This window comes from Opisthorchis viverrini (genome assembly GCF_000715545.1).
Source record: "Opisthorchis viverrini unplaced genomic scaffold opera_v5_314, whole genome shotgun sequence".
Taxonomy (NCBI): domain Eukaryota; kingdom Metazoa; phylum Platyhelminthes; class Trematoda; order Opisthorchiida; family Opisthorchiidae; genus Opisthorchis; species Opisthorchis viverrini.
Window position 1 is genome coordinate 146,508 of NW_008751973.1, and position 20,506 is coordinate 167,013.

The window sequence follows — 20,506 nt, forward strand, 5'->3', positions numbered from 1 at the left end:
AAGTGAGTTTCACCTGCTTGAACTCATCTTATTCGTTTTAGGTACTTCCAGTGTGGCTCGTGCATGGAGTTCGAACTTTGATGATTTGATCAACAAGAAGATTTCCAACTTTTTCTCACAATACATGTCAATGAATGTTCCCGGTTTTGCGGATTACGTGGATTTGTTCTCATTTGGAATTACATCCATTGTCACGGGTGAGTTCAAGGGCGGAAAGTATGATAAAAATCAGCCCTGGTTGAGGTTTTGGTGTTAGATACTGAACTAAAAACCCGTGAGTGTTTTTCACTTAATATCCTGTTGTGTTTCTTCCCCAATCGAATAGACCACTCAGCTAGCGAATATACACTCATCTGCAAACTAATTTGGTTCTTTCGAGTGACTGACCTGGAACCCAGCTGAATCTCTCGCTTATGATGTTCTCAGGCAACTGAATGTACTGCACCAGGCCGCCTCATGTTTCAGTCGCTACGATATTTGAAATATCGCGATACATCTATATATTTGTAATGTACTACTCACATTCAGCCGGGTTCCAGGTGAGTCTCTGGAGAGAACCAAATTAGTTTGCAGATGAGTGTATATTCGCTAATTTCGTGCAATTTGGTTTCGAATAGAACATAAGGTTGACGGAAACCCGTTGACTGCGCCTACCTGATGAGCCCCAAGAAGGGCGAAACTGGTAGTGGGCTGTTGATGGATTTTCAGCAACATTGTGAGTGGTACATTACAAATAGACCACTCAGCTATTTTGGGTTGGAATGGTAAACCTGTGTTTCGTCAGATTGTGAGGAGACTGTGTGTAAGTAAGACACCGAATTCGGTCTTTTGAAAATTTCAACAAATGACTTCTGCGGATAATTTTTGCCATCTTTTTCGCAACATACGGAGATGCATGCTTCAGATTAGTTGGTACCAGGTGGTTTGACAAAAAAATGGTTACCTAATTACTAAAAACCAATACAGGGTTAAACCTAGTTAAAGCGCACTCATTAGAGCTCATGGAAAATTCCATCGCAAAATCAGCTCGCTGCTAATACCTCCAACTTTAGAATGTAAGAAAACAAAACCATAGATACCAAAACTGTATGTTGAAAATAAATGGGAGAATCACTGCTTAGGGATCAGCTATTGAAAGTAGACGAAATGTTCCGGTGCAATGAATAAGACGCAGTATAATTTGTGTCCGCTAATGTCGTACATGGTATAAAACAACCATTCGCCAAGTCCATGGGTCATTCAGTCGTGGCATTAAGGTTCCTATTCTGTAATCCGGAGGAACTAGTACGTCACTCATTCTTGGCTGTAAAATCTAGTACAAAGATCTGCAGATACTACTGAAATATCAGTGGTTCCATTCCCGAATGGGTTTTCTAAAATTTTGAGGTGAATTCATTTGAACTAATGCTATTTTCAATAACCACACATGTTAATTAGAACCAGCAAAATACAACGGGGTTCTCTGTAATTATCTTCTCAAACCTTGTCAGAACGGAAGTGTCATCCACAGATAGTTGATAATTCTCTTGTCAGACTGTCACTGGAGGGCTTTGAGGCACGTTTGATGTAAATGGTCGTTCCTAGGAAGTTTCACTGCATGTTTGTCACCAAATTTCTTCTTGCAACAGAAGCTTGCCATGAGGAAAACGGGGAGCAAAGTACAGTGCCTGACAGATAGTGAACTCTTGGTCTTCCCATATCAAATATATCTCATAACCACCAGACATCAACCAGAATTCTATTGGAAAGTAAATTTACGGCCAGTCACTACTCTGACAGGCTTTATAATCTAACCAATTTATTGATTTTTTGGAATCATGTGGCCTTTTAGTGATACAAATAATGTGACATTTCCAGTGGTTGTCGAGAAAAGCACTGATTAACTTTCATACTTTAGTAGGCAAATCCGAATGACATCCGAATGAACAATCTTACAACCGAAACCAGGCTGTCAAAATGAATGAATTACGGTATGGCGTTATTGCTCTATAGCGCAAGACTGAGGGTAAAGGTCCAGACAAGTGAATGAGTAATTTTGTTCTGCCAAACGACTGGGAAATAATGTATTCATTAGCTCTGAATAAATCGTATGACACATCATAACAATGATGGTTATTCGTATTATTACGACGTATTACGTTATATGTAACGTAAATCTTCCCGTGTGTTGATGTCGAGAGTGGCCTTGTTGATCGTGAGTCTGTTCCAATCTTTCGCCGATGGGAAGAATGCTGTACTTGTTACGTCTAATACACAAAGTGCATATTTCATGTAGCGGAAAGAGCTTACGGTAGAGTATGTTTTTATTACCAGAGAAGAAAATGCTAATTGGTGATCTGCATAACGGAGGGTTGGAGAACACTATTTAATTTTTTTAAGTTCAAGTGATCTCAAATTCACTACACCACAAAATTTGTTGAGAAATTCGTCTCGGTAGACTAAAAAATGACAAGCGTAAAGTTGCGTACTAACCCATTTTGCGGCACAGTAATAATTGATGGTCAGAGTTGCAAACTCGAACGTGAGTGGCCGCATTTTGAGGTCTTCCGGTCTCTTCGAACTCCTTTCATTGGAGCACTGAAAAGTCTGAAAGTCTCCCCCGCTGAAAGATTTCATTGGACGATCTTGTATTATGAATTTTGTGGCATCGTTTCACGTGGTTCCTGAGTAACTCCAAATCGCCGTCATCAGCATTGTTTCTGCGAGTTTTGGAAGACCCGCTTCGGAATTTTAAACTTTCTTCTTCACAGCTAACCTTGACTTGACCCTCAAATACTATGTATACTCCAGATCACTTGACCAGTAAAATAGGATTAGTGGATAGAATAGTTATACTACTCTAGAATACTCAGAGAACTACGTGGTTTGAACGCGACTCCAACATCGTAACTGTTCCATAATAGGCTTGAGCAACTTGGTGGTATTTCAACCCTCGTGCTTCCGGTGGAACGGCAGCTAAGCACAAAATGGTCTTGCAGCTGAGAGTATTGTTTCTTATTGTTTGTCGACCGTCCGAATGGTCATATGGAAGAAGTAAAACCGACTGGGCTACCCTCTTAAAGTCAGAGCCCTAATTTCGGCAAGTAATCAATACACAAGCTTGACTCACAAAAAGATATTTCAGCTTTACTCTGTATTTGACGGGCTATCTGAAATGAGTATTATGATACCTATTGTGACATTGCTTTTGCTAGACTGTCCACAATGAGAACAAGACATTTTCTTTGATACTACTGCCCGAGTTCGCAGTCCAGTGAGGCGGATATATTGTACAAACTAGTTTGTTCAGCTAATGAATATATGAGGTTATTGTTTGGAAATATCCCAGTATTCTGCTCTACTTTGAAGGTAGTTTGGCTACTCCCCCTGGTTGACACCGGTTGGGCTGGGTCTGCAGGGGTTTTCAAATGGACCGAGGTAGTAGTATGATGTTTCGAAAAAGAAACTGAGGCGCACGAAATGGTTCTTCGTGCTTCTGAATCCGTGGAGGCCTCGAAAATAACTTGGAGTTCAGCTTCCACCATCAATGAACGTGTAGGAACCTTTTGATCAAATGCTTTGAATCGATTAACAGATATCATCTGTTGGATCACACATATACATGTGAGTTTGTTAGTGTATGGATGGGTGTATGTGATTTGACGTTGTGAGATCTTGATGAGGACATACACCGAAGAGATTCAGTAAGGCACACTCAGGTCAAATCACGTACAGATATTCAGTTGGGGGAATGGCAAAGAACCCGGAAATGCCCTCCCAATTGATCTGTGGGTTTCAATCATATCATACTTCCACCACATCGCATTAAAGCATAGGTTGTATTACGCGTTGAAGACCTCCTGAGCTGAATGACTGCAGAAACGGTAGGAAATAGCAATGTGTCTAAATAGTGATAGCTCGGGTGGTTTGAATGACTGCTGACCACCGGAAAGTTGATCAGCTCACTGAGCTTGGTAATCGACTGACAAACGTTACGTCACCATGCAAGAGACACTGTCAGGGAACGGTTAGTTGGGTGATAATTCCACTTCTAAAGAAAAGTCGATATCCGCATCGTGACTGTTTGTTTGAGGATGCCGTGAGGATTTGCTGAAACAAAACACACAAGAACAGCAGAACGGGCCAATCGGAATAATGGAACAGGACTGCTGGACCGAAGCTACCTAACGAACCAAGCACATGCACAATATTCAGACCACGACGCAACACAAAACCCGCAAGAATCGATCAGATTGAGGGCCAGATGTCACTTGGACAATCAGGTGTGTTGCGGATATTGACCTTTCTTTGGAAGCGTCCTAAATAAAACGTCAACATAAACGGAGATGAAGTCAGCCCTCTGGTGAATTCAACAAAAAGTATGCCGTAATGTTGCATAATTACATTTTTATGGATAAATGTTTATCGACGCGTCTTTGAGGAGAGCTACAAGTTTTGTTTTTATACTAGATGTGCCATTCTAATGAACCCACAGTAATAAAATATGTTGTTATTCAGGGACCGTTATTGCACCAGAAGGCCGGCGTATTAAATTCACCTTAGACCAACGCCACCACAAATATCATATAAACCCCAGGAAGAACAAAATAACAGGGTAACAATAAGATTGAGTTTCAAGCACAAGTGGTAAATTGACAAACCAGCTTTTCGGTGCTAAGACATGCAGGAAAAACTAACTGCTCTAAAATGGTTCGATGGTTGTAGTGATATTTTGTGGACGGCCAAACACAGGTTTTCTTGATGCGTCCGGAAGTGCAAATAATGCTGGAATTAACTCGTAATTTGAAATAAATTTCCAAGTTGCTTTCTCTAAAGCGTGAAACGATTTTCTCACTGACAAATAATCAGAAATTTGAATGCTCTATAGGCATTTACAGGGGATGACATCAGACAAGAGCCTCTCCTGTTTCGAAATGAAAAGTTCAAAAAATTTACTGTGTAGTATGAGTAGTTAGTTGTCGGCTTCTAAAGATTTTCCGAAAGGTAACTATGGTGACTACGGTTATCAAGCCAAATTTAAAACAAAACGAATCTCCAATTAATTGCTTTGAGTTTTTATCCATTAAGACAGCTCCCTGGCAACTGTACTGCATGCACTTTCCTAGGATACCGAAGAAATCTCTTTTGAGAGACCAAGAAAAGCAGATAAATGATTACATGGAACAAACATAAGCCACACTGCTTAAATGGGGTCCGACATTACTGTTGCAGTCCGGCTAGTAATCCGTTAGTTTCTGTTTTATTTTTTGTTAAACCAGATTTCAATTTTAAATCTACTATCTCTCGCTTACTCACCGGTTACTGTTCATCACCATAGGCTGTCTACCATAGGAATGAAATGGGTGAAAATTTCAGTCCATCGAAACCGGGACACCATCGAGTAGACTAGTCAAACATGAAATCGGTTATCTGCCACAAGAAAAAAATATATCCAATGAACGGTTCACCAATTATTGCTAGCCGATTCATCTGACTGGCTAAATGGTAACAAATGTGCATCGATTTTTTCTGTGATGCGAAGACTCAAAGGAACTTCATGCGTTGAACCAACTCCCACCGACGGCATATTGATTGCAAAGGATGGAACTGGGCACTATTCTTTTTGCACCATCACCTGTAGTAATATACTTAAATATCAAGGTCCACAGTAAACAAGTTCAGCTGAGCTCCTGAGTCTTGTCAGCATTCGGACACTCAAGAAAAAAATCAAAGGCTTTTGGATACTCCAACCTGGATTGATGAATGTATTTCAGCCACTCGAAATTGACGTTTACGATAATTGTTCCAGTTCGTTTCACATTTGTGCTCCCGAACCAAGTAGGTTCGTATAAACAAGCTACATATGGTTCTCAATGTTCTCAGCCATCCTTGTTTTTGGAGCACGGGAATCGTCAATCTTCAACAACGTGTTTACACTTATCAACTTGGGTGTGATATCTTACGTCACCATCACCGGCCTATTTCGCGTGGACATAAGCAATTGGCGAATTGACCCGGATAACGTAAGTTTCGCCATTCCGAATTTCCTATGGAACACACTGGATTTTTGTGAAACTTTCCTCATTCCTTTCAGTAGGACAGATTAAGAGATGAGACACATGTGCCCCGAACCTCCGCTTATCGATCAATATTACTAGACAGCCTTCATATTTGAAAACGTTTAGCCGGTTATCTGCGTAATCCATCTCAGCTAGCAACAAAAAGGCGACTGCACAATCTCATTGTTAGTTACATTCCTGGAAAAATGACGACCGAAGCGTATTTACTCCCATGCGACTGTCGTTCCAGATTCGATTGATTTCACATCAGTGCTTTGACGGGCTAGTGTAATCTAAAAACTCTTGTTTGAGAAGTGAAGTTTATTCTTCGCCCTCTCAGACGAAATACGACGGCAAATCTCTAAGACCTTCAAAATTTGCACTAACGCCGCGCTTTTGCAACCTTTTTAAGACATCCCTAAACTAAACTGAGTTCCCCCTATAATTCTATAAGATAAGGATTTTGTTGAAGCATTGAATTAAAAACTAATCGCCGAAAAATGTCACTACCTACTTAAGTGAAGGATAGTGTTTTCTGAGTGTTCATTTGGTCCCAAAGTACGTTACATTAAAGGAACTCTTAATGTTTGACTACTTGATCAAAACAAACCTCAGTTCAGTAAAAAGTGCTTGTCGAAATAACTTGAAAACTGTAAGATAATTGCATTTGAAAAGCATTACCTACAGCTTTACTTCACACTTGTAGTATTTAAGTGCGCATACCGTACATGAAGTCCTAGCTATGATGCCTGACTTTCCTTTAGCGGAGTTGCTATAGCTGTACATAAAACTGCGCTCGACTCTGAAGGCCACACGTCCTCTGCGACTGTCATACAGTGTCTGATTTCGCAAAATGGATGGGAAAAAAGGGAGACAGGTATGGAGGTAGTGTGGTACATTTTGAAGGGAAGAATCTAGAACATTCCACGTTTCTTCCACTAGTTTACTTGTCAAAATGTGAAAAGTACATCTTACAACTTTTGCTGCAGTGTCATTTGTTTACGAGTAACTTCTATGATTTCATGGATCACGTACAAAGATATGTATGCATGAAATGTCTTCCACTGCATGTATTCAAACAACTAGGTCTTAACGATTCAGTTATTTCGAGAAATGTCCAGAAAACGTCACCGACGTAGTAAGTGGGACTTATTTTTTGGTACCTAAAGAGTTGAATTCAAAACAAAGATGGGTTTGGGCACTGGATGTTTTGGCGATACCCACAACACTGAACAACAAAAGCCATCGCTGAAAGCAAAACAGATTTTGCGTGCTGTCCAGTAGTTGTCACTTCCTTCTTCGCAAGGGGGAAAAGCGGTATTCAATTGACTTTGGGGGAGGGATGAGATAGTATGACGGAGCTTACTTGTAGAGAAGTTGGACATAGCATGCAAAGATGCAAAGCTCTGGTAAAGATCTACTTAATCTTTGCTCCAGTATGCAGTGATGGACTTGATAACCATCTTAATAATCTCCATTATTGGACGTCGGGACTTCACATATTTACCACGAGGGCCGAAGAAAGAGTACGTGCACTTCAAGCTAAAAGTAGCAACCTGTTGAAACGCCATCATGCGGGAGGTTATATCGAAAGATTTACTGCTTTCGCGTCTCATAGCAGACTGACGTTCAACTCTCTTCGTTCGCAGGAGTGTCAACGGGATAAAACTTCCAGAACATTAATGCAACAAAAAAAGAGATGCGCTGGTATCTTAAATAAACTCTGATGGTTCAGTACGAGAATCGTAGCATCAATACGGCTATGCATAAAATATGGATATACTCCTCAGTTTGGGGTTTAATTATGTGGTGATGAACAGTGTCCAATAAATTCTCCTGTTACATTATCTTCAGAGCGAAAAAATTCTTAAGGCTGAGGTAAAATGTGAGACTTTCTACTGGAAAATTAATGGCTCTCTTATTACCATCGACAGAACTTTTGATGGCGTGCATGCTGTTATGTGCATGCAATATCGTCGTTTTTGCGTCAACAACCAAACAAATGAATTTAACTATCCATCCGCCACAAAACTGCTTGAAAGTTTTCACTTTAACATCAAGGATACAATACTGGTGAAAGGAGAAAAATGTACGCAGCATATTTCGGTCGGTCGCAAGATGACTACCCAAAACTAAAAACTGGAAATGAAAACTGTTTCCAAGCATGAAACGTACAGATTTGGGCCATAGTACATTGTTTTAAAAATATTAGAAACACTTCACGCTACGTTTTACAAACAGGCTCGTGATAAGGCTGCGCAAGCTCACGGTCGTGTAAAATGGCACCTTGAAAATGTATGCCCTGTAGAGTTCATCTAGACTTGAAACATCGAGACAACTAGTGTGTAGTATGTAAATAACTGAATTCGGTGGGCGTTTGAGGTCGTACAGAGGTTCAAACACAGACCAAATAATCAAGAAACAATTCGAAATGTGAAGTTAACAGAATTATTCCGTAATTTTCGCTGAGCGATACCACTATGCATACATACCTCGACACAAGACAGCGCGCAAACAGCAAGCGATACTATTTATAATCAGTTATTCTCCAGGAAACTGACGAACGCTGGACAAAAGCAAGCGGTAACCCAGGGACTCTTTTAACCTTAAGGGTGGGGATAGCTGCAAACGCTCAAGAATATGGGGAGATCATGACGACATGACGTGGCGTATTAAAACAAAAAAACGAATGACCTGTTGACCGGGAACCGCTACATAACAGCTAAGCTTATACCCGATACCCATGAACGCCAAAGCTTTGTTTTCTTGTTTGGTTAGGTACTTGAAATGCATTTTTTCCAGATTTCGTCCCGCAAATTTCCAATAATAATCAACCAGTTTTAGCAAAACTTTTTAATTTTTTTCTCAGGTACCACTGAACCAGGTGAATCGGTCTCAAGTTGGAGACGGGGGATTTTTTCCATTCGGTTTCTCCGGAGTTCTTCGAGGAGCTGGAACATGCTTTTACTCCTTTGTTGGTTTTGATATCATCGCCACTACCGGTGAGTGATACAAATTATGGTGGAATCGTAGACTTACATACGAGCACAATTTGGTCAAGACCCATCAGTGAGATATGATGTGGCTAAATGCAGGTTGCAGGCACCTCGGTCGTATCTAACACATTAGTTAAGGCCAGTTCATACTACATATTCCAAATGTCATCATGAAGTAATCTGTTCATTATTCCGAACTAAAGCGTCAGTAAAAAACATTCTTGCTAGTCCAGTGACGGTGATTTACGGTCCTACCATTTCATCTCTAGAATACCGGCAAAATCTTCTGACTTGACATGACCAATTAGCAATCAACCGACGACATCACAAGCAAACTATCAGGTGGCCTACAACGTTTCACAGTGTATTTTAAAACACATCAAAGAAACCCTTTAATCACGAAACGTCGGAAGCGGGCCATGCATAAAGGTTCACGCTGTATTTTCAGAGGCGCTAGAGCAAACCGTAAAAACGCATGCTCAGTACAGAAAAATGCGTTCAGCTGGCACTCTCACCAGCCACTGAATAGTTGCTCATACGTCCCCCCGAACATAAAATACGGGCATGACATGCGATGCAGAGAGTGGTTATGTATAAATCGCTCATGGCCATACCAAGTCATACAGATTGTATTCACCTCAGTCCTAAGGAAATTCCCACCGCGTGTGCTCATGGAGGGTTATAATGCTTTTACATGTACAACAACGGCGCATCCAGGTGTGCAAAATACATTAGCTGCTTACCAAACAAAAAGAACTGAACGGATACCTGAGAGCGATTTTGGTCAGTCATGCGCAGCGCGCTCTACGGATGTCAAGAACTATGGAACACACTTAGGAGACAGACTTCGCTACGACCAGCACTTAGGGTACATTTATATGTTGGTGTGTTCTTCGTCATTTTTGGAATGTAGGACTTCTTTACACTTTGTATTGTGTGAAATGAAGCCGGATGAAAACCACTGGCACTTGTACCGCGAGCAGTGCATAGCATGCTGTATGTTTTTGTCAACACAGTCAACTCCTGTCAGCGTCAGTCACCCCTTCCAACTTCGTAACGTGTAACAGCAATTTTGCCATGATTATTATCTGCATACGGTGGCCTGAGCACAGTATCCAGCTAGTCAGGTCAAACCAATAGCCGATTGCAGTGATGCTCAGAAATTTCAAGTTCACACCACCAGTTTTGGGCAGATGACTGAAGCCAATAGATCATTAGTTCATCTACGGCATTTTGGGCCCATAGCATTGCCCGGATGGCGACACCGAAAAACAAACCACCTTCTGTGTACAAACGAACATGTCGCTGAGTTGGACAATTTGATTGCAAACGTTTCATCACCAATCGAGTTGGCATCATCATTGCGTTGTTATGGAAAGTGGCGATAGGTTAGTGGTTGTGCATCTTTCAAAATTTCAGAGCGGAATTTCTCAAGGTCTTTTTGACTTTAGCTGTATGTTCGAAAATACATGCATAGTTGCCCCAAGGCTAATAGTTTACAGCGGATGGGAAGGTGAGATGGACCTGGTGTACTTCAGCTGCCCATAGATCAGTCAAATTCGCACTCTAAAGAGACGAAATGGGAATAGTTAGGCATACGTTTGAGTTGTTCGTTCCGAAACAAGTGGTTTCAAAATTCCTTTGAAAAAGGGTATACAGTACTACTAGATGACGTTTGTCTAGAGATGAGTGTCTTATCTGTCAAGGGCCACGGTTCTCTTTGGGACTTCACGAGTGCCTAGCGAGCAACAAGGCTAAACACTTGTAAGGATTTTAATGTGCATCCAGGATTCCAGGTGACAGCAATCGAGATTATGAGACAAACTGCCATCTCACTTAGATAGTCCAGTCCCATACAAGTTTTATCAGACAGGATTGTAGGGTGGGAAGGTTAGTGGCTAGATAGATGTTGAAGCGTAGAATGCACAGGAGGTGGAATAACAGTTAGATTTTCTGACAGGTAGCCAGGAGAGCTGGAAATGCTTAAGGGGTGAATGGTTTGACTACAAGACTGATTAGCAGTTACAAACTGTAAATGACCGCGAAAGCGGTTTCCTTAACTTCGTTTACCAATGCATTTCAAAGGTATCCGGTACGTCATTAATGCGGAAGCACCATTCGAACGGTGCCGAAATTATCATTGTTCATCTAGATCGCCGGAAGACAAGTAACCAATGCTAAATGTGTCATAGGTTTCCTTACAAGAGTCAATCAGTTTTAGTGACTTTCATCCGTCCCAGATGCTTTTTGAAAGGTCGAAGAAATCAACCTTTCAGTGTGATCGCTCCAAATGGCTTATACTCCAACATATCTATGACTGAACTGTATTACTGAGCTTGATTGAACGTATGGAGTAGTAGACTCTATGGAGAGTAGACCTTAGCGGAAAAGGACGCTTTGTCCTCTTTGTGAGTTTTATCTCTCTTTGAAAAGGAATTTCACACTAGGTCAAGCTTGACAAGGACCACCAGCGTAGAGTGCGTGAAAAAATGTCTTATCTTCTACTTGTTTCTATCAAAAACATAGCTGCATTCGGGTTACCAGCCTTAAATTTCTTCCGCCACATAAGCAGGGGAAAAACGGATCACTTATCTTGATTATTTCAGCATTAAAAACGAATGCAACGATAGTTTGAATAAAATCGAGTGATGGTAATACACCTTGCGTTTTTCCTCGCGTGTTTAACTTCGCTTCTAAAATACCCGCTGCGGCTTTGAAGATTTCAAGCCAGTTGCGTCGTATTCTTATCCCGAATGTGCTACCGAACAAGTCGTGTTGGGTTTAGTCAAGAATGTCCCCACAATGTTGCAAGAGAATTTACTGAAAATAGTCATGCTACCAATTGTTTAGCATACCAGTCTACTAGCCAGTGAGAGCTAACGGCACCATGATGTCATGCTGCATCTGGCAGTATGCGGCAGCTATTTGGGGAATTAGAAATCGTCACTTCGTTGGCTCCGGGAAGGGTGAATTTTTCTCGTAAAATAACTCGCATCATTTGCCATCATGCTTATCTCGCTGACAGGACTTTTCTTTTGAGACTGTCATTGTGTGAAGATGACCACACGTCCGGAACCATCTTTGAAAGGTTTAGAACCAGTTTGTTGGGTGCGAGAAGTTGCCGGACTGTAGATAAGCATTTGAAAAAAAACGCATCACTGCACCCTTCGCGAGTAGAAGGATACACTCGGGTTTTGCGCGTTTTGTTCCACTCGAACAGCCAAAAGTTCATCGTACGTGACTGCTATGTACGTGACCTGAAATTAACGAAGGCTTCAGCTCGACAAGATAAGTAACCCAGACGTTGGCCAAGATTTATAAATCAAAATTCTTTACTCAGTCTCTCGCTGTAGTGACAGCATGACACTGAGGCTGAAAAACTCAGTAAGTGCGAAAACGGAATCTTTCTTAACTAAAACATTTTACGTAGGGAGGAAGCAGAAATTTCCAATCATTAGAAATAATCGTAACCAACAGTAGCACACGAATGAGCTGGGAATGCATAAAGTTCGTCCTACTGGAATATGATATGAGCGAAATTTTTGCATATTATTTTGAAGAACTACCAAGCCAATAATTTTAAAACCAGCCTCTGCTCATCGTCACGATTCTTGGCGGTAAATTGACCAGGGCCTAATCCCCCTTATTTGCGTTGTACTGCGATCCAAACTCCCAGATCCAGTTTTTTTCAATTATGAGGATGTTTCGAAATTTTGTTTGTGATCGGTTCTCTCAAGTCAACACTGTATCACTTTTTCAACTGCGCGCCTATAATTTGATTGAGTGCCTGACCATTCTATCTTGGCTGATTGGCAGTTTCTAGGTCCTGTTCGGAGGGCTTCGAATGTGAATCCTTCAAAGTGGATTGATGCATTAAAAAAGTGGTGCGTTGATTCTCGGCTCAAGCCTCGGATAGAAACACTGAACCTTCCTACAACATACAAAATTAGATGACCACCCACTTGGCATTTCATTCAGAGCTTGAGGAACACAACCAATCACGGTTTTTAATTTCATGCGCTAACGAGAATGGTCATCTATAATGCGCCATCATTTTCACATGCTTGGGAACAAGGCTTCCAAAGTGAAAATCCTCAAAAGCAAAAGCACACTGCGAACAGTTATTCTTCCCCTCAGTTTGGAGTCTACCTTTTAAAACAGTTCCATGGGAATGTATCCCTTCAATGTAAAAGCTCCTTAGTGATGCGAGTTAGTTGACGTCCGAGAGTAAGCTCAAGCCTTTATTCATTGGTTTCAAAGAGGGATCTCGGTGGCATTAATATGCTACTACCGTTGAATTACAACAGACCGAGTGTCTTGGTTGTGCCGCATAGAATAACATTGATAAGGTTTTACTGGTTACCTCAGACACCTTGTTATTCATTTCCGCCTTCGATGATGTTCCTTCATAAGCACCTTACTTGCCAGTACAGACCTTCGCTCTATTACAGCAGACAACTTCATTTAAAGAAAATACGAAAGATGACGGGCGCTTGTCTGCAGTACTACATTTCAGCTCACTTGGATCGGTTTACTGAATGTTTCGGAATCATACCACGTTGCATTGTGCATATACTGTGTTTTGCTGACCTGTGTAAGGTAAGGGTATGGCAGGCATGTATGTGAGTGTTTTATGCAGGTATACTTTATTAGTTGTAACAGGAGGGCCAAAAAGATTCGTCTCTCAAAGACTGTTCTTCTTAGCCTTTAAATCACTCTTGGGCAACANTTCTTAGCCTTAAATCACTCTTTGGGCAACACGACGCTCTTTGTTTTATGCTTTCATGCCTTTGGAATATGGACACGACTCAGACAATGCAGTTAGCCTATGCTGAAAAGCCTAGGAGCACTGAACAGTCCACAGACTTTCTTTCAGAATCACCACTAATGCACACCTCATTAACCAACAGAGTGATTCGGACAGGCAGTTTCCACATTATAAGAGGCTGGTAGTTGATGCAAGTGACTTGCAACTGGTACTGAGACGCTTACCATCCTTTGAGCCTGGCACCTGAGCAGACTAGGAGCAGCAGACGTTCCTTGAAATCCACATTAGTAATAATGATAAAGGTTAAAGAGTGACAGCGTTTCAATCGATTCATGCAGAGTAAGGTCAAAATGGCGAAAGAGTGCTCCTTTTCAAGGGATGGCGTTTGCGTGACTGTCCAGTTATTTACTTGATTCGGCTATTTGATCGTTGCAGTGGCTGTTTGTCATCCTCGGTGAAAATGCCGACTCCCTCCGGACCAAACTTGTTTCAGCAGGCAAGACACGGAGTTCGCATTTCTACACATTAGTGAACGCACCTGATGTTTTTTCTTATTTTTTTCGGGGAGAGCAGCACTCCCTAACTTCTCTGTCGGAATGAGGTTCCATCCAAACGTGCTGCACAGGAACTAACTCAAAATTCATTTGGACGGACGTTCACGTCATCAGAGTATTTTTCTGCTCCATACTGTATTAATTATAAGGTTTCCGATACGGTTCGATTGTAAAACCGGTGTTATCTTTCCCACAAACGATTTTTTCTGGCGATAAAACCGTGGTGGTACCTGAGATCGGGAATTCTTGGTAATAGAAACTGCAGACCAGCTTGATGCATTTGAATAAGTAAGTTTGTCGTTGCATCGTCGGGGATATTAAAAGATGTTCGATTTTTCGATCGAGGCGATGACTCGTATGCTCTTCTTAACTTTGTACGAAGGACAAGCTATTCACACTGACGTCTTCCAACGTATTGCTTAGAGACCAGTTGGCCCAGTTAGGACTGCCAAGTTCCACTGTCACCATATTGGCCTAACGCACCGATTTGAATGACTTCAGGTGAAGCGTTAACTCTCATCAGTCTTATGGCCAAGTTTGCGGATGTCATTTGTTGCTGTTGCCAACAAAGGCATCAGGCGTTTGCCTATTGCTTCTGGGTCCTGAATCGGCAGTACTGAATCTGTGACTGACAGCTTCTACCGCTTTGGCCTAATAAAATCGAAAAACAGTAAAGTGCTTTAACCACTTCTTTCTGCCCGTTTTGCCCTTCATTTATTTTTCTGATGCAATAAAGTTATCTTCAGATGCTTTGAAGCTAAAATTGATCACACCCGATGACGGAAACATGCCTCTAAACATGGTGTGATATTAGCCAGTCAAGACAGTGTGTTTTTCCAAAACGACCAACAGCACTACTTTTCGACAACCACATAATTCAACAAATCTAGCCGGTACAAAGTAGTGTAATATCAAATCGCCTTGAATATTTAGCCCCCTTGTTAGAAAAAACTATTATCATCCTCAGAGACCCACATGCTTAGATCGCTATCCCCATCTAGTTGCTGATAATCAGTGATTCGTTTGTTTTTGGACCTGGTATGTTGCACTCTGCAAAAGGAAAACAAACTGTAACTCCGGTGATGGATAATTCAGAAATTTCCTTCTATTTTCATCCTCACTTCGATAGTTAATGGATAGGATACGTTGCTATCTGGGGTTTAGATTGGTTTGGGTTCTCTGGCGCTTCCGAGCTAAAATTAATCACGACTGGGAAGTCTGGTGCCGTTTCTACTTGGGAGATATCTTAGGGGATACCCTGTTGTTGCTTTCGTTCCAGTCCATCAGCCGAAGCTCGTCTATAGACGGGATACGCTATTTATAAGGATGCTGAAACATTATCGGCAGCCTATGGCCGGTTTGACCTTCTTTGGACTATTCATATCCCCTAGTTTCCATTAACTATGTGTTCTACTTGGACCATATTGGATGCAACTCGCCAAATACACCCATCTGCAAACTGGTTTGATTTTAGCGGGAAACACAACAGAATTTCCCATCTGTGAAATTGGTCGTGGCCTGTCGAAGAGTTTTTAGCAACCGCTCACGTAGACAATCAACAGAATTTCCCATCTGTGAAATTGGTCGTGGCCTGTCGAAGAGTTTTTAGCAACCGCTCAAGTAGCGTAGACAATAGCCTTTTACAAATGGATTTCTTTACTCCTACCACAGCTGATTACTCATTGTTCAACTTTTGACGGTCACAGGTTGGATTTATCTACTTTTTTCTCAGGTGAAGAAGTGCGAAATCCACAACGAGCCATTCCAATCGCAATCATCGTTTGTCTGTCCGTGTGCTTTGTCGCTTACGCATCGGTGTCTGCGGTGCTCACATTGATGATACCCTACTACGCAATACCAGCAAATGCTCCGCTTCCGTATGCTTTTGAACGGGTCGGGTGGAGTGTGGCTCGCTACGTGATTGCTGTGGGTGCTGTTTGTGCGCTGACAACAAGGTACTTCTCTCAGTAATGTGAATAAAATGTCTGTACTAAATTTGACAAGCCAGAGAATTCGGAAATTATGAACTAGTCATCTCACCTAAGTTATTTAATGCGCCAAAACTATTAGCAGCCTGGTGCACTTGACACTTAATATGTAGGCGTTCGTGCGAAGTGTCCCACAGCTACGAACGCAATTTATGACCCATGTAGATTCCGACGCTAGTTTGACTGGAATTTCAGAAAGTTTTATAAACTTAAGGATTCTAAAATTGCAGTTCAGCCTGAGTGTAACCTCTCCTTTGCGATTCTAGAGTGATCCATTTCAGTCACTCCATGATACATCAACGCAAAGGATACAAAATTCGAAGTACTTTCAGGTGAAGTTTCGGAGGGTTGTCAACCTCGTTTCAGGCTCATATGCATTTTAGAAATGCTGGAATTTGATTTTGGATGATGTAACCTACACTCGATAATATACTGCCGCTCGGTTGCTCGGGCTATTTCGAGATTCCGTCGCAAAGACATACAGCCAAGATTCCTTTGTTTGACATAAGTGGTATGGAACAATCGCGGAAAATTCGCAGATAGCCTATTCTTAAACTTACTAGGATTTTCGTCAGACGTGCCTTAATGCGTGACCAATAAAGATGCATTACGCACGTGATATTTTATTCATCCCTGCCTTTCTATAGTTTAATGGGATCGATTTTTCCACTCCCGCGAATACTCTACGCCATGTCGTCAGATGGGTTGCTTTTCCGGTTCTTCGGCAGAATCAGCAAGCGCTTCAAAACTCCAGTGTTTGGAACATTGATTTCTGGATTGTTGGCTGGTAAGGTGCACAATTTACTAATTTTGATACAGTCACCGATAGATCTGCTCTCTTTTCAAAGAAGTACCCAAATGACTGTTCTTCTGCCCGCTGCCAATTCGAAAGTTGACGAATAGTGTCGGATGTAATGACAAAAGCGACCATTCAAACTGTTTATTTCCCCTTAGGCGGTGCAGCAACTGTATTTCTGAAAGGAGTGGCTTTGTTCTTTAGCATACCCTTGCCACATCTTTAGAATAAGGAAAGCTGTTTAACACCAGTGTATCAGTAATGCGTTTTTGAGTCGTACGACATCAACGTCTTATCCTCCCGTATTTCTGGAGTCATCAGTCCAAATAATGTACCGTTCACGACAAAATCCTAGTTCTATGGCGACTTGATACAAATGACGCGTGGAAAATGCAAGCCCGAAGAGTAGTGTGATTGTGTGCTTGCTTTGGGATAAGCCCTTGGACAATACGAAATCTTCGCGGAAACTTATAGGATCATCTTGGCTTGTCTGGCAACTTGAAATCGCCCGGGAAACTCAACTGGCACCAGTGTTGTATCGTGGGTGGCCGTCTATTGGTTCGGCTGCACTGAGCCCGCCAGACTACGCGATGAGGGGAATACAGGGAACCCTGGACATAGCTGTGTTGTCAGGACAAAACATACAGAGGTTCTGCGTAAATATATAGGATGACTACAGGGCCAAATATGGTCGTTCATTTGTTCGTTCTGTGCAGCCAAATGGGGGTGTTCGGGCCGTGAACAACTGCAGCCCCACTCCACTGGTCGTATGTTGCCAACCTTGTTTGGTGGGCTCTAACAACTCACCTGCTATCCTGAATGTGTGGTAGCGATAACGACCTTGGGGATGCGGCATTTTCTGCACATGTGCCTTTTTCATGTCTGGACGAGTATTGACAACGAGGAAGTACAAAACTGCAGTAACAAGCTGGCAGGTTGTCATCTAAAACTGAACTGCCCCATAAGGATCGTCTTTTTAAATGCGCTAATGAGGCTGTTATGTCAATCAAACATGGTAGCGCCGGTGGCTTGGCACATTGCCAATGAAGGGTACTCCCAATACCAAACGTTACAACACGCATCCCAGATCTGTGCTGTAAATGGCGTTTCCTTCACTTTTGTCATAAACATTTGATCATCAAAGGCTCGAATACTGAAAGGACTATAGAGGTTCCAGTGTCCTCAAGCTCGATACCATTCTAAAGGTGCAGACGTCTGCTGGAAGCGAAATCGACGGCTGGTTTTCAGCATTTACAGAAATAAGATTGGCTGTGGGCTGGCAATATCCAATCATAGCCCGACCTGATGTGTGAGTTCGGCTTTTAGGCCACTGTGCCGCTCAGCTGTGAGTAGCGAAGGGCTTAAATGAAGGGCTCAGTCTATAGGTATGATACATGCATTGCAATTGGGTGAAGATCCAGAAAGCGCGAAACAATAGTAAATTCGCATAGGATTTTCCATAGATTTCAGGAAAACAGTTCAGTTTTGTCACCCACTGAGGGAAGGCGGGACGCATTATGTAAAACGCTCACCAGCGTCTCATCATACGAAGGACAGTAAAGTTTGCGCTAATCGTCGTTTGCTCAGGTGGTAGTTATTCCCATCCACCCTAGTATGTAGCTCGTGTGATTTATCCTGAAAAAGATGTTTATGCACTCTCATTCGTCATCACTTGGATCCCTGCTTCACTTCGGTAGTTCTCTTTGAAAGTATATTTACCATTGTGTTGTAGGATAAAATATATCTACCCTGAGAAAAACCAACAACACTGTCGCGACTGGAGAAAAATCGTTCGGTCGGACTACCAACAGAGAGCACGTTTTCTCATTCTGCTTACACAGATTTATATGCGGAAAGATATTTTTCTAACCAATACTGGTTTATTGTCTATCAAGTGAAAGTCATCGACGCTTTCGCGAGCAAATACTTGCACGATCAATCCCATTCGATCTAAGGTTAATGTGAAAGTAATGGCTTCTATTAGGCATCGGTTGAAAGTGGAATGAGTTCCATAAAATGATCTAGTCAGGTCGTTCAGTGACTTTACCCAACCGAAAAGGCTAGTTTAGCGACTGTTTGTAATTACGAGTGCCAAGTACACAGTAACCCTCTGGACCGCTTGTTTCATTGGTTGCTGAGATCATTACGTGCCTGGGGGGATCCAAAATTCAGTCATGGTGACGACATCGAAAGACGGAAAATCGTATATTACCTCGCATAATTTGTCATAAGTCGTGATCCCGCTGGATCAAATTTAACAGGATACAGCTTGAACATGTGTTGAATTATTGGTAGTTCACTGGTGTTTACTGGTGGTTGGCCTGATTATCGTTGATCCACGACCATCTGACCAGTGAACACGCCCGAGCTACCAACAGCTCGACACATGAGCTACAAATTCTGGCGTTTCACGTTCAAAACAGACCGTAGACATTCGCCTGCTGTCAAGCTTCCATATGATAACAGCTACAGCTCCTCCATGAATGTGTGCAAAGACTCGGCGAACGCATCAACAGCCATCTGAGCAGATTGCACATCCAGGGATGTGAGAGCTAACGCACCCGCCTGAATCCACGTATTACATACACCGGATGAGTAACGCATAGCACGTCAAGTGAGGCGAAGTTTATGATCAGTTCAATCACCCTAAGAACGATTCCAAGACAGCTAGACAAACTTCTAGATGTAGACCGGGCTAGGACTGCGAAACTAAATGGCTTCTTTAAACCTTTGAAAAAAGGTTGGTTTCAACCGATCAATTTCGTCTTCCGCCATAGTAAAAGCTAAATGGCCTTGTCCCAGTGACTTTTTTGTCAAGCTGATCGGGCATTTGTTATCCAATTTATGTTGACTGACTGTAACCGCAAGCAATTTTAGTTGACCACCTTGCCACCTCAGTTCCCTAGATTAATATGCGGAAGATCAAGACATCTCTGTTAATGCTCTACTAGAACCCGAAAATTAGTCATATGAATGAGAAAACGGGAAGCACTAACAATGTCAGCTTGTTGAGCAAAATTATTACAACAGGTGTATATGCGAACAAGGGACTTATCGTATTGCAGATGCAGGTTGATAAATCCTGTTGCAAGTCCGGATGCAGGCTTCGCTGTTGTAGCAGCCACAAGTATTCCTGAATATCCGTGATTGAAACGCCGCAAGTCCTGGGTGGCTCTGCTCCGAGTTTGGCGACGTGCGTAGCTCTGTTGAAATGTACTGTGTTGCTGTGCTGCTATCCTATATGTAGGAGCGTTCGTGTGTGTGTGTGGGGGGGAGGTGTCCGCGTATGACTTGTTGCTAACTTATCAGTCGGTTGACAGCGATGTCAAATTGAGTCACCCTTGCGTGTCGACGTGGAGGGAAAGA

At 42.1% G+C, this 20,506-nt stretch overlaps 1 protein-coding gene across 1 annotated transcript in view; it reads left to right on the forward strand.

Moving 5' to 3' along the window:
• Positions 1-20,506, forward strand: part of T265_14992 (hypothetical protein) — a gene marked incomplete at both ends in the record, with an annotated part of 93,080 nt that continues 72,574 nt past the window's right edge. The window contains 5 exons of the mRNA XM_009176116.1: positions 1-216; positions 5,837-6,002; positions 8,908-9,040; positions 16,089-16,311; positions 16,992-17,131. Coding sequence (XP_009174380.1) covers positions 2-216; positions 5,837-6,002; positions 8,908-9,040; positions 16,089-16,311; positions 16,992-17,131 — 877 coding nt within the window. The remainder of the gene's footprint in view (positions 217-5,836; positions 6,003-8,907; positions 9,041-16,088; positions 16,312-16,991; positions 17,132-20,506) is intronic.